General features: G+C 39.3%; 1 protein-coding gene across 3 annotated transcripts in view; it reads right to left on the reverse strand.

Moving 5' to 3' along the window:
* The window catches only part of FAM13A (family with sequence similarity 13 member A), a 276,291-nt gene that overhangs the window by 175,540 nt on the left and 86,082 nt on the right, over nucleotides 1–14,669 (reverse strand). For all 3 annotated transcript variants that reach the window (XM_036339586.1, XM_036339576.1, XM_036339596.1), the window contains exon 5: nucleotides 8,622–8,775. In XM_036339586.1, the coding sequence (XP_036195479.1) occupies nucleotides 8,622–8,775 (154 nt within the window). The remainder of the gene's footprint in view (nucleotides 1–8,621; nucleotides 8,776–14,669) is intronic.

Raw genomic sequence — 14,669 nt, forward strand, 5'->3', positions numbered from 1 at the left:
AGTGTTGATCTGTAAACACTCTATAAAACAATAACATCTGGGGAGAAGAAATTAACAGCAACATGAATTATAAATATGTGGCTATGATCTAAATCTTGGACCATAAAACTGCTCCAAGCTAAGTGATAATCTTTATTTATTTATTTTAATTTAATTTATTGGTGTGACATTGGTCAGTAAAATTATACAGGTTTTAAGTACACAATTCTACAACACATCATCTGTATATTGTACTGTGTGTTTACCACCCTAAGGTAATAACCTTTAATACTGCTTTTATTACTTACTGGTAATCTTACCAGTTTCCACTACTAGAAAGTGCCTATGTGGGTCATGCAAGCAAATGACATTCTATCATGCTATTTTATCTTTGTTTTTCTTAGAATCATTTAATATTTTTTAACCTTCAAACAGAACTAATCTAAAAAGTATACCTCACTATCCCAAGAAAGGTCTGATATGAAAAAATGAGCAAGTAAATTTCAATTTAGTGCTATCTCTGAGTTCCTAGGTTTTCAAAATAAGAACTAGTATTTTTCGGTCAGGAATCAGTTTTTCTCCCCATGTAAGTCCCCATACACACAAGGAGACAACACAGCCAAATCACAAAGTATCAAACAATGACATAAACACCCAAACATTTTTTATGATGCCTATTATGACTCCACTGCTACTGGAATAGTTAAGCTTCATAGTTAAACACCATTCTAATTTACTCTGGTAAATAGCTCCCTAGTGCTACTTCCTATGGTCTAGTCAGAAATGTCTGGTCACCGTTACACAAGCCCTCCATGCCTTACTTCTGTGTGGAAGGATTTCAGCTCCTCACTTCACTTCCTCTCCTCAGCAACTTACTGAAATCCTAGTGATTTATTTCACAGAGTCACTGAAATATCCCATTTTTTCACAAAAATTTCACTTAAAAGAGTTTTGTGTGTTTTTTATTATTAATGGTTCATTTTCTAAAAGCAGATTTAGGTAGACATTAAATACTAAAATCACATTCTTCTGTCTATTGAGGGTGCAGATTCTTTCCAAAGCTAAAAGGATAATTAATCTAACCATGCCCTGAAAACTAGAATCTAAATGGCAAAAAATGTCTAGGAGCAGAAACTCTTCCGTCATGAGTAACACACCTTATTGTCGACTTTATTTTTCTGCTTTTGATTCTCTGTCTTTTTTTCTATTATCAAGCCTGATGTTTAAGGTAAAGAGAAGTAAGGTGTCATAAGGTAATATCATAAAGGTGATGTGACCCTAATGATTTCTTTATGTTAAAAATTTATTAAAGACTTGCTATCGTTATTTCTTTCAAATGTAACAAAAATGGCTAAATTAGTTACTGATACTTTCCCTATTTTACAGACGAGGAAATCAAAGGTAAAGGAGAAATTAAGTATTCTGCCCAGAGTTACACAAATTGGAAGTCCTAACCCATTCTGCCGAATTCCAGATGGAGTTCAGACCTCTGTGCTCTAAAGTTTATTTATATAACTAATGAAGTATCTTTGACCAGATCATTTCAAATAAGCCAACAGCTTCCTTAGTTACTCTTCAACCAATATTAACAGCCAAACAAACAAAAAATGCTTTTATATTTCTAGAGCACTTAACTGGCTTTGAAAATCTTCTTACTACCATAAACTGTTTGAATCTCACAATAACTCTATAGGATTTTCACCATTTTAGATAACAGGAAAGAAAAACAGAGATATTATAAATTACCCAGTCATACTGCTGAGTAGCACATTACACAGACATAAGCCTTCTTATCCTAATATCAGTGCTCTCTGTAGAACTGTTAAAGACTTTAGAAGTATTTAATACCTTTTCTTAAGTATGGCACTCAGGAAGTACTCAGTGAACTATCATGTTTCTAATTTCATCAAATTACTTTGAAAACATTCATTAATATTGCTTTCATACTATGTACAAACTATGATCACAGACATTATTGTTAATAAGATTAATAAGAGTCCAGTCATTGATTTCGTGGAATTTTCAATGCCAGGCACTGTAGTAACTAGATTGACAAACATGAGGCTTAAGTTACATGTTTTCTACAATTACATTAATCAATGACTGCTAGTGTACCAAATGTATGGGGGGGAGTGGTAGGAAAGGAGTGTGAATAGGTAGGTTGATTCCAATTATGAAAAGCCTTGTTTGTCATGCTAAGATTCAGATTTTATAATATAGGGATAGGTGAAGATCAAGAACCACTGAAGAATTTTGATATGGGAAGTGACATGTTCATATTTGTATAAGCAATAACTCAGGCAGCAGAAGAGGGATGATGGAGTCAATGGGTAGTCTAGAGTCAGTAAAACCAGTAAGAAGGCTTCTGTAGTAGACTCCTAAGGATCAATCAGTTCCCAAATCTGGCTGATTATTAAAACTGCCAAGGAAGCCTTTTAAAATGCAGATTTCAGCCCTGCCCCTAGTTTCTGACATAGTAAGTCTGGGTCACCAGGTGACTGCGGTAATGATCCAACATGAGAGGTGATGAGGAAGCACTTGTGAGGGTGGAAGAGATTTAAGAGATACTCGGGCAGTAGAATTAACTCATTTTAATGACTGACAGTCATCAACCTCGAGTATTTGTGTGGATAGACGGGCCATTCATGAAGCTCCAGAATACAAGTGGAGCATTAGACCTCAAAGGCAAGGAAAGATGATGAGACAATCCATAGGACGGGAAAATGCAAGTGATGGCTAGGCAGTTCGGTATATATGTATGATCTGCCAAGGAGAGCTCTGGATTGAAGATCTAGGAACGAGCCTAGGAAATAACAATGTTTAATTCTGAGAAGAAAAAGTTCTCAAAGGAGACTAAAGACAGATCAGAGGAACAGAAAGAGACAAGAACCATCAATATTCATTCGAGTATTTAAGGGGTAAGTTTGGTTAGGGGACAGTGTAAAGGGCCTGAATTCCAAGTAAAGGAGTCTAATTGCATATTATCAGCAAAAGGGTGGGAAGCAGAACAATAGCAAAAGCTTTGCTTACGTAAGGCAGGAGTACATTATGGTCAGGTTTGTTTTTAGGAACATAATTCTATCACTGGTAGAAAGAAGATGGGAAGGGGGTGAATGTAGAAGTGGGAAAACAGATTGAAATTGTGTGGCTATGAAAAGGGCCTACTCCAAAGTACTGGTAGTAGGTGGACAAAGACACTAATTTCCAGAGACATGTCTAACATAGAATGTGAGTCCCAGTGGGAAAGAGAAAGGGACAGGAGTTAAGGATAAATGTAAAGATTACACTTGGTAGGCCAGGGGCTGGCAAATAAAGGTTGGAGAAGGGAGAACACAGACAAAATTTTGGAGATGTTTTTGGTGTGAAAAATTTGAGTAACCAACATAGCTTTTTATTAATTAATTATTTTTTGTTTTGTTAATCCGCACCCGAGGATGTTTTTTCCATTGATTTTTAGAGAGAGTGGGAGGGAGGATGGCGGGGAGGGGGTGGGGAAGAGAGAGCGAGAGAAGACATCGATGTGAGGGAGACACATCGATTGGTTGCCTCTCCCACACACCCTACTGGGGCTGGCGATGGAACCTGTGCCCCGGTACGTGCCCTTGACCGTGAATCGAATCCATGACCCTTTGGGGTGCAGGCAATACTCTAACCACTGACCACACAGGCCAGCGTAAAGCTTTTTATAGGTAGTGGGAAATATGGCTCTATTGCTCTCCTGCTAGGCTGGGCCTAGAATTACGATTTAGAAGTCATCAGCAGTAGGGAAACTCAAGTACAACAGTCAACCAGACAAATATTCATTTAATTAGGATAAATGAGGACCAGGAGATCGTCAGGACTGTCAGGAGAGTTAGAATGTAGTACTCAAAATCAGACATAACACTGCAGCTATTGCTTGTACCTACACCAAGTGCAGTGACACATATATTCTTTGTTCTGGATACTACTGTTATATTTGGTGAATGAATCTGTAGTTATTTTTGGCAATCATATCACACTGACATTTTATACTCTGCTAAAAGTTAACTAAAATCTGTGGATGATTTTCAGTTTAGCTATTATTATTTGGGTCTCTTCTTGGCTCTATTGGTGCAAGTCAGTTTACAAACCTACGTACACTACTTTCCAATTATGACTGCATCAGGCTTTTGGTGCAAGAACCAAAATACTACACCTAAGTTAGATAGTTTATACTATGAGGACAATTATTTCCCTCCTGTAACTAAAAGTCCAGAGGTATTTGTGGTCAGGTTTGGTTCAGCAGATGAGCAGTGATGAGGAACCCAGACTTTTCCCTTCTTTAGTTGCCAACCCCTGTATCCTGATGCATTCATGCCTCAAAGACAAAAGATGGTGGCAGCAGCCCTGGGCATGAAAACATCCAAAAGCAGAGGGAGAGGTGGGCATTCTGATTCAGAGGCCTACTCTCTTCTCTCTTTCCTAAATTAAAATTAATTTACGTACAGTAAAATATATAAATCATAACTGCACAGCTGAAGGAGTTGACAAATGTGTACACCCACATAACGCACATCCCTATTGGGATATATAGAACATTTTTGCAACCACAGAGAGCTCCCTAGAGCACTTTCCAGGTTCATCATCACCACTGCCACCACCCTTAACTGCACCCAGAGGCAACTACAGCTCTTATCTCATAAACCATTCTTGTTTTTTTTTGTTATCAGAGATGAAAATTTTTCCCAGAGGCCCTCTGCCCCCAGCACACTTTACCTTAAATCTACCTCTTCATGTAAGGTAAAATGTCTCTTCTGACCTTTAGTCAATCAGTAACTAAAGCGTGATTATGATAACACCCTATTTAAGACCATTTATGATTCATCCATCCCTTGGGTCAGAGGGAGGGGCCCATCTGACCCCAGCACTTAGCTTCAGGTCCAAATAAAATGGTGTTTGTTGTGTGTTTTGTTTTGTTTTGTTTTGAAGCCAGAGGGAAATAGCTGTGTGTGCGCAAACACATGCACTACACACGTACTGAAGCATAGTAACCTCCATCTTGGGTAAAATGTGCTGTTTAAAACTTTAACCCTGCTACTCTGTAAACATTTTCTTGCTTAATAGGAAAAATAAGACTACTCCCCATTCCAGAGAGGCGATAAAATATGCCCCAGGCAGAGTTGTCAGTGCTGGCACCAGGTCAGGCCTTGAGATATGGTCTCACGGCCCTGTCCCAGCAAACAGGACTTTTTCTCAGAAGGTCCGGAAGTCTCATTCCAAATTTGGAAAACAAAGAGCTGAAAAACATATGAATTGAAAAGACTTCCACCATATTGGGCCCAAGAATTTGAGAAGCAAGAGTCCCTCTGGGCCCGCTAGTGCTAGCAAAAATGAACAGGACTCCAAATAAATTTGGCTTATTGATTAAGGCGTCTTCTGATTTACAATATAACAATACCATTTTGTTACTCTATACATGTAGATATCCAACATCTGACCTATATTCTTCCAACTTAAAAAAAAAAAGTATCTTTCTTGTTGAAAGTATTACAGATGTACTCCCCTTTCCTCCCATTGACCCCCCTCCACCCCACTCCCGCCCCTCCAGCCTTATTTCACATACAAATATGCTCATTCAAGTCAATGATTAAAGTACTGATGACACAAACAAGTGTAGAAACCTTCCCTGAAATTAAAACACCAATCCACATTTCAATGCTGTGGTCAAAGTTCTCGATCCAAGTCCAAATACAATCAAATTTATAGGTGTCTGCGCCCCAAATCTCCCTTTAGCCCACAAAAAATATCATGAAAAATGTCATTCAACACTGCCTCTGTTTCCTATACTGGGGTACACAAAGGTGTGTCAGTGGGCACAGTTAGTACCTTCCCCATTAAAAATGCCTTTCCCCGTTTTATACCTCAGTCTCAGCTCAAACATTTAGATCTCTGCCACTCTTGTGTATTTTTTTCACTTGCTTTGTGCCTGTTTCCTTTTTTTGTACACATTCTCTAAAAGCTGAACTCATGAGAACAATCGGAATAATAACATTTTTTAGTTGTCCTTTCATTTTTACTACTTTTCAGTGTGTTAATGATTTCATTGTGAGCCTCCCAATTCCTTTTTAATCTACCTTCTCTTGGTTTATATCTGTTACTACTGAGGAGACAGAAGCAGCGAGGTAGATGGGGCGGGACCATGGGGGCAGAGACAGGAGAATCAGGGAACCCAACTGGGCGGAGAAGGAGGGGCATGAGCTTTAAAATGTATGAAAGGACCAATCAGGAACTAAGAAGCATATGTACAAAAAGGTGTGCATGCTTCCTCCCATCTTCTCTCCCCCTGCATAGCCACAATGGATACCTGACATTCCTGTTGTGGGGGAGCACATCCCCGTGCCCGTGTGGCTTATGCCATGTGGGCCAGTACACATGGACTATAACAGACTTTAATCAGCTTGGATGCTGAACTACTCACGACTGTAACATGGAACGGAAGCTCTGGACACTGGCCTGCTCCTGGACCTTTCCCTGGACAGGCTTTTCTCAATAAACGTTGATCCGCTGTTTTCGTCTGCGACTTCATTCTTCGTTTTCTCTAGACAACGAACTCAGCCTCAACATCCCATGTTTTGGTTTCACTATGATCTTAGGAATGTAAAAAAACCTGCTTTCTAAACAATGGCCAGTTTTACATATCAAGCTGTGGCTAGCATATTCTTCATTATCTGGGGCCCTAAAATGGCACTGGCACATCCTGTGAAAATAATTTCCATAACTTCTATTTCATCCTTATTGGTTACAACTAAATCCATAAAATCTCCTCCCCCTGTTGCATTATCCACCCTTTCAGAAATAAGACTCTGAGCAAGATCAGTTAAAAAAAAAGTATCAAATATTCTGCCTTAGCAGAATGACTCCAGAGTATACACATGTCGTTTCTAATCATGACAGCTGTCTGCCTCTAGACCAGATCTGAAACTTGCATCAGGAGAGTAGCAGTCATATTCATCAAAGGTATCTATCTGTATTTGGCTCCCACAGTAGTATCAGTTTATGCGTCTTAATCTGTACTCTCATGCTATGTTCTCCACCATGCTTAAACCTACAAACTCAAGGATTTCCAAGCAAGGGCACTCTTCCATATATCTCAACATATAATCTGTTGACATAGTCCAGAGATTATCTATATCTCAGCAAGTTTGTGTTGCTTATCTATTTTCATTATAATTGAAGATTACCTTATTATTTTATCAGCCCTATTTACAAGGTATGAGTATTAAAAAGCATCAAAGATATAGCTGGAAGAAAGTCAATCACTTTTTAACATTTTAAAAAGAGACCCCTTGCTAAGTACAGCAGGAAATGAAAAAACAAATTTAAGGTAAATTTTTTCTATTTAAAAAATAATTTCTTTCCTTTTTTCTTTTTGGTAGCAGAACTGATATAAGTAGGGCTTTTTCCCCCCTCCTTTTCTCTTTTGATTCACTGATATTTTCTCAGCTTCCATATTACCTCTACCTTAGATTACACCTGATATTCTCCAAAGTATTTCATTTTATCATTTTATCTGAGCATTGTTCTTCCCTTCCCTCAAATTTCAGTTTAAAGTTCTTTTTATTAGGTTGGCAGGATTCCTGCTAAGTGCATTTCTCTCAGATGTACTCTATCTGTTACAGGGAGTCTGTAGTATTAAGAGCATAAGCCCCAGTTAAGAAAACCTAGTTTTAGTCTTCTAGTGCTGTTTTGATAGGGTGCTACCCGATACCAATTACCTTTTATTTCTTCTTCACAGTCATGCTTCAAATGGAAGAAGAAATGAAAACACCCCTTCAGTACCCACACCAAGTACCTCTAATCATTCCTTAGCATTGAATCAACAAGAGTAGAGTAGGTCTGTAAATTTGGTAAGTTTCAGGAAACCTCCTGAGGGAACCTTCCATTATCAGTTCCATCATGCTTTTACCTCAATATAAATGAAAAAGAAATGCAATGTCTCCTTTTTTTCCCTCATCTGGAGGATTTGGTTTGGATGTTTATCCTCTGACCCTCAATTGTAAATCTTTAGAGACCTACATGCATTTACCTAATGTGTAAAGAACATGCTATAAATTATCAGCCAATGTATACAAACATTTAGGGAGAAATGTCAAGAATTCCTTTTTAGGTTTTCAAAATATTCTCCTTTACTGGTGATAGTTACCAATAACTACATATATGGGTGTTAAAATCTGAGGTTGAACTTGAAAGTGTACCAGACATAAGAGTGACAAAAAGACATATAAATTCTTACTGTCTGAAGGGATTTTGCAATTTACTCAGTAAGCTAGCACTCCTGAACACAGACATAAGCATGAATCATATCTTTGCTGTAACACCAGACTTTCATAAAAAGGTGGTACATCCAATCAACCCCAGCACTGGGCTCACATAGGTGCTTTTGAGATGATTTTACAGCAGCAAGGAAACACCAATTCACAATTCTTCTTCAGTCTTAGAAGAATACATATTACTTAACAAACGCTTGATACAGAAAATAGGAATCATAAGAAGAATGAAATAAACATAGGAATAATAACCTGGAGTTATATCCAAATGGAATTTTCATGAAAAACAGTGATGTAAATAAAATGTCCTCCACTCAACATACAGCAATCTTGAACACTAAATATCAAACTTACTTTTACGATGATAAGCTTCGTTGGATTTTCACAACTCTGGTTACCATTTCCTGTGTGCTCTACTTCAAACAGGGTATTGTAATTTTCTAGTATTGTAGCCATTATCTTGTTGCAGAGGTCTTGCTCTTTCATGCATTCAAGCCCAGGTGGCACACTAAAAATAAGGGGAAAAGTTTTGAGAGGAATTACTTTGGAAACACAAAAATGCCAGCACAGCTGACCCAGGCTTATATGTTGACATCTCCTCAATGATTGATCAGCCTTCTTATAAGGACACCTGGGATTTTCAACAAGCTATATAGGGCCACATAAGATGTTAGGACACTTGCTGATGACCAAGATCTGAATCAATAGCTTGTGCTGAATAAGAAAAGTACCAGGTGTTTGGAAAGAAGGTATAGGTTAACATGGGTGCGATAATGCTTTGTAGATATTAGAAATTGCTATAAATACGGTAACATTTATCTAAATGTAAAAGCAACAAAGAACAAGTGTTATAACAAAAAGAAGGGGTATTTTATCATGGCAATAATAGTCACATAAATAACAGCAACACAATTCTTAGATAATGTACAAAAAATAAAAGGAAAAGATGAATACTACTGGAAAAATACTGATAGTTACTGAGGCTGAGTGATGGGTACATGGAAGATATATCATGTTATGCTGTCTTCATTTGGGTATTTAACAAAATTCCATAATTTAAAATAAAGTGAAAAAGAAAACCTCTAAATGAAGAAGACACCATAATATACATAAGATAAACATCTCTTCAGTAAGATTAGTAGTTAGAATAAGAATTCCTACTAACAATAAGAAAGTGATTTTTTAAAAAAGAAACAAAATCATGAGTTGAAAAACTTATAGAAGAAAATAACTGGACAGTCAATAATCTTATGAAATGATATTTAACCTCAGTAACCAGTAAAATGAGTTTACAAAGCAAAACTAAAATATCATTTAATACCCATCTGTATTAGTTTTGTGTGGCTGCTGTAACAAATTATCACAAATTTGGTGGCTTAAAACAATAGAAATTTAGTCTTTCACAGTTCTGGAGGCAGAAGAGCAAAATCAGTATTACTGGGCAGAAATTACTAGTAAAGTGTGAGCAGGGTCACACTCCCTAGAGAGGCCCTAAGGGAGAATCTGTTCTCAGCTTCTAGTGGGCTGGCAGCATTCCTGGCTGTGATTGCATCATTTTCGTCTTCAGTCAAAACCCACATCAAATTTCTCTCTGCTCTGTCCTCAGAAGGCCTTCCTCCATGTGTATGTATCTAATCTCCCTCTACCTCCTTCTTTTATTATTTTTAACCCTCACCTGAGGACATTTTTTTCCATTGCTTTTTCAGAGAGAGTGGAAGGGAGGGAGGAAGGAAGGGAGAGAGAGAGAAACATCAATGTGAAAGACATATCAACTGGTTGCCTTCCACACCAACTCCGTCTGGGGGCGGGGAGCAAGCCCACAACTCAGGTAGGTGCCCTGGACCAGAAATAGAATCTGAGAACCTTTCAGTGCATCGGCTGCTGCTCTAATCACTAACGATTAGAGCCGCGGCTCTCCATTCCCTTCTAAAAAGGATACATGTAGCCCTGGCCGGTTTGGCTCAGTGGATAGAGCATCAACCTGCAGACTCAAGGGTCCCAGGTTCGATTCCAGTCAAGGGCTTATGTCCGGGTTGCAGGCGTGGTCCCCAGTGGGGGGGCGTGCAGGAGGCAGCCAATCAGTGATTCCTTCTCATCACTGATGTTTCCATCTCTCTCTTCCTTTCCCTTCCTCTCTGAAATCAATAAAATATATTTTTTTTAAAAAAGGATACACGTAGTAAATTACAATTAGTGCCCACTCAGATAATCCAGGATAATCCCCTTATCTCAAGATTTCTATCTTAATTACAACTGTAACGTTCCCCCAGATAAGGTAACATCTACAGTTTCCAAGGACTATCACTTGATTGCTTTGGGGGACACAATCTACCCTCTTGTAATACCTTCTAGGTACATTATACTAAGGTGACTCCCATGAGTCACATTCTTGTACTTCACCTAAGTTGTAGACAGAATCTGTGACTTGCTTCTTTTTAAAATTTTTTTATTTTTTATTAATTTCAGAGAGAAAGGGACAGAAATAGTGAGAGAGAATCACTGATCAGCTGCCTCTTGCCGGCCCCTTACTGGGGATCGAGCCTGTAACCCAGGCATGTGTCTGGACCCAGAATCGAACTGTGACCTCCTGGTTCATAAGCCGATACTCAACCACTGAGCCACGCTGGCTGCTGTGACTTGCTTCTGATCAACAGAATATGGCAAAGGTGACAGGATGTTACTCCCATGATTACGTTATGTCATACAAGACTCAATCTTAGCAAACTTGTATGTGATTCTGCTGCTGGCCTTGAAGAAATAAGCTATGTTCAGAAAGAGCCTGTGAGAGATCCATATGGGAAGGAACTAATGTAGACCTGAGGTCTCTAGCTCACAGCCAGGTAGAAGATGAGGTCCTTATTCATGCAGTTGCAAGGAAAGGAGTTTTACTAACAACCTGTGTGGACGAAAGAGGCCACATGCTAACCTGACAAGCTCAGGGAGGCCTGCATGGTAGTCTTGCAAACTCAGAGACCTAAAGTAACCACAAAGGATGGTCTGAAATTAAACTTTAACTAAAAGCAGTTATGGTGGGCAGTTATGTTCTAGGCCAGTATCTTCATGACAAGATCAACCTGTACCTTAACTGAATGTATCCGTCTTTTTGCATCTATAACAGCGTTTCTCAACCTGTGGGTCGCAACCCCTTTGGCGGTCAAACGACCCTTTCACAGGTGTCGCCTAAGACCATCCTGCATATCAGATATTTATATTATGATTCATAACAGTAGCAACATTACAGTTATGAAGTAGCAACAAAAATAATTTTATGGTTGGGTCACAACATGAGGAACTGTATTTAAAGGGCCAGAAGGTTGAGAACCACTGATCTATAATAACTACCCTTGAAATGTCTGGGCAACTTATAACTTCCCTTTTTCCGGACCCCTTTGGGGCACAACCTAATGTGCCTGGGTGCCAGGACAGGTACCACAAATTCCTTCATTGTTACCATGTTAATTGTTCCTGCACCCACCTAAGTATGTGTCTATCATTTTACTTTTTATCCAATCCTAGGAGTTTCCCCACTTTGCTTTCTCCTGCCTCTCTAATTTATCACCAGTGGATTTCATGTAACCCACCTATGTCCCCTCCTTTGGTTGAAATGTATAAAAATAGACGAGAAACCGCCATTCCCTGGAGCACTATCCCAATCCATTGAGATATTGCTTCCTGGCAATTGTCGACAGTTAATTCACAAACAACTCTTTACAGGTTTGAATGTTTTTTACGTTAACATGTGAATGAGCTTGAAAGCAGATTTTCCCCCCCAACTCAAGCCTCCATTGAAAATACAGTGCAGCTGATACTTTACTTTCAGCATTGTGAGACCAAGAGCAGATGACCCAGCTAAGTTGTGACACAGCAAATGTTTATTATTTTAAGTCATTAAATTTGTGTTGCTTTGTTCACAATAATTGAAAACTAATACAGAGTTTGGTTCCTGGAAGTGGGGTGCTGTTGTTAACAAATATCCTATCCAATAAAGAAGGAATATGGTAATTGACACTCACGCTGTCACAAAGATGGTGGCACCCATAGCCAATAAGGAGGGAATATGCTAATTACTGCCCCGCCCTCAAAGATGGCAGTTCCCACAGCCAATAAGGAGGGAATATGCTAATTACTGCCCCGCCCTCAAAGATGGAGGTGCCCACAGCCACAAGATGGCGGCGCCCAGTCCCCTCAGCCTCCCAGCCCCCCAGGGCCGGCCCGAGGGGCAGGCAAGCCTCGGATGGCCAGTCACTATGAGGCGCACTGACCACCTCTTGGTCTCTTTCCCTGGCCAGCAGGCTCCAATTGCCCAATGACAAATGGGGAACTGGGTGGAGGGGCAGGGCCAAGGAGCAGGCAGAATGGCCGACCTCTTGGTCCCTCCCCGCAGCTGGCAGGCTCCAATCGCCTGATGGCGAACGGGGAACTGGGGGTGGGTGGCAGCGGGGGGCGGGGGCGGCTGCAGGCAGCTGGGGAAGATGGCCCTGATCACAGGCCAGGCCTAGGGACTGTAGTTGAATTTGTATACCAGGCCTCTAGTCTAAAATAAAAAACAAAGTGGAGGCTCCTCAAAAAATTAAATATGGAATTGCCTTATGACCCAGGGATTCCAAGTCTCGGTATATATATATCTGAAGAAATCCAAAACACTAATTTGAAAGAATATTAAGTACCCTTATATTTATTGCAGCATTATTTAAAATAACCAACATATGGAATCGACTCAAGTGCCCATCAGTAGATAGTGTTAAACATGCTGTGGTACATATACAGGAGAGAATACCACTTGGCTATAAAGAAGAATGAAATCTGGCCCAACCAGTGTGGCTCAGTGATTGAACACCGACCCATGAACCAAGAGGTCACTGATTTGGTTGCTGGTCAGACCACATGCCCGGGTTATGGGCTCGATCCCCAGTGCAGGGTGTGCAGGAGGCAGCCAGTAGGTGATTCTCATCGTCACTGATGTTTCTGTCTCTCTCTCCCTCTCCTTCCTCTCTGAAATCAATAAAAAATGTATTAAAAAAAAAGAAACGCAACTTTAAAAAGAAGTGCTTTCACACTATAAGTAAGCACACCCAGTTTTTATTATGTGGGGTAAGCATTCAACAGTAACAATGCTGGCCTATCCTGACTGTTCAATCGGACGAAGTGCTCCAGGTATTTTCACAAGAGCTGCTGTTCTTTCCGGTTGCTAGGTCTTTCCAGCCCTTCTCTCTCTGAGAATCAAAGTTTAAGACTAAGCATTAGTTTACCGTAAATATCAATTAGCTGAATTTTCTGCCATTTTTGCATCTATGATACGTTAAAAAGAAATAACATTTCTGTAGTCTTCTTCAATCTTTTATTTCTAACCTTCCTAGTCAACATGTTCTTCTCAGCTTTGTTTTATTGACTATTTTATGTGCATAAAGTCTTCTATGTCTTAATCTCAGTCATTAACAAAAGGCTTAAGTAGGTAAAGAGTAATGAGATACTTCACTTGTAACCTCTCTTTGTACTGTCATCATTTGGTTCTTCAATATAATTAGAATATGATTGTACACCCAGGACTGAATGTACCTAATTGCATTATCACTAGATCACATTGCCCAATCTTGTCCACATTCATTCCATGCAAATATTATGTCCTTAACTTCTTATTATTTTGCAATTAAAAAATGCTGACATGTTGGAACACTCTCCCTTAGGCAGTTCTTTGCAAAATTAAAAAAAAGAGATCTATTATTGAAAGCAATCACTGGAGTTCAGGCTGAATAACCACTTTAAAAGGTAAATGTTGCCAAATGTATACTGTCCTACCTATGAGTCTATTGTGATCGACCTATATTCATTATATGTTATAAATAAAAATTTAGTATAAATGGAAAGCTGGAAGATTTTTTAAAAAATATATTTTATTGATTTTTTACAGAGAGGAAGGGAGAGGAATAGAGAGTTAGAAACATCAATGAGAGAGAAACATTGATCAGCTGCCTCCTGCACACCCCCTACTGGGGATGTGCCCACAACCAAGGTACATGCCCTTGATCGGAATCGAACCTGGGACCTTTCAGTCTGCAGGCCGACGCTCTATCCACTGAGCCAAACTGGTTAGAGCGTGGAAGATTTTTTTTAAAGGCTCCCAATGTTTCTTGGAATTAATGTGGGACGGTAGAAACAAAAATTTCCAGAGTTGTTTATGTACCTGGCTGCACCGTGGGCAATGTTTTCCTTCTTAGAACTACCGATGGCGGTGTTTCTAGGTATTCAATTTATATCATGTATATCAGGTTTCATTCCCCCCCCCCCCATTGTGCCTTTTATAAATATTGCCACTAATTAATCCAAGTGATGAGTTAGTATTTTCTCCTCAAAAGTTCAAATAGAAGATAAAACCTCCTAAATGAAGGTTCCAGATTACCCAAC

This window comes from Myotis myotis, unplaced genomic scaffold (genome assembly GCF_014108235.1).
Source record: "Myotis myotis isolate mMyoMyo1 unplaced genomic scaffold, mMyoMyo1.p scaffold_m19_p_1, whole genome shotgun sequence".
NCBI lineage: Eukaryota > Metazoa > Chordata > Mammalia > Chiroptera > Vespertilionidae > Myotis > Myotis myotis.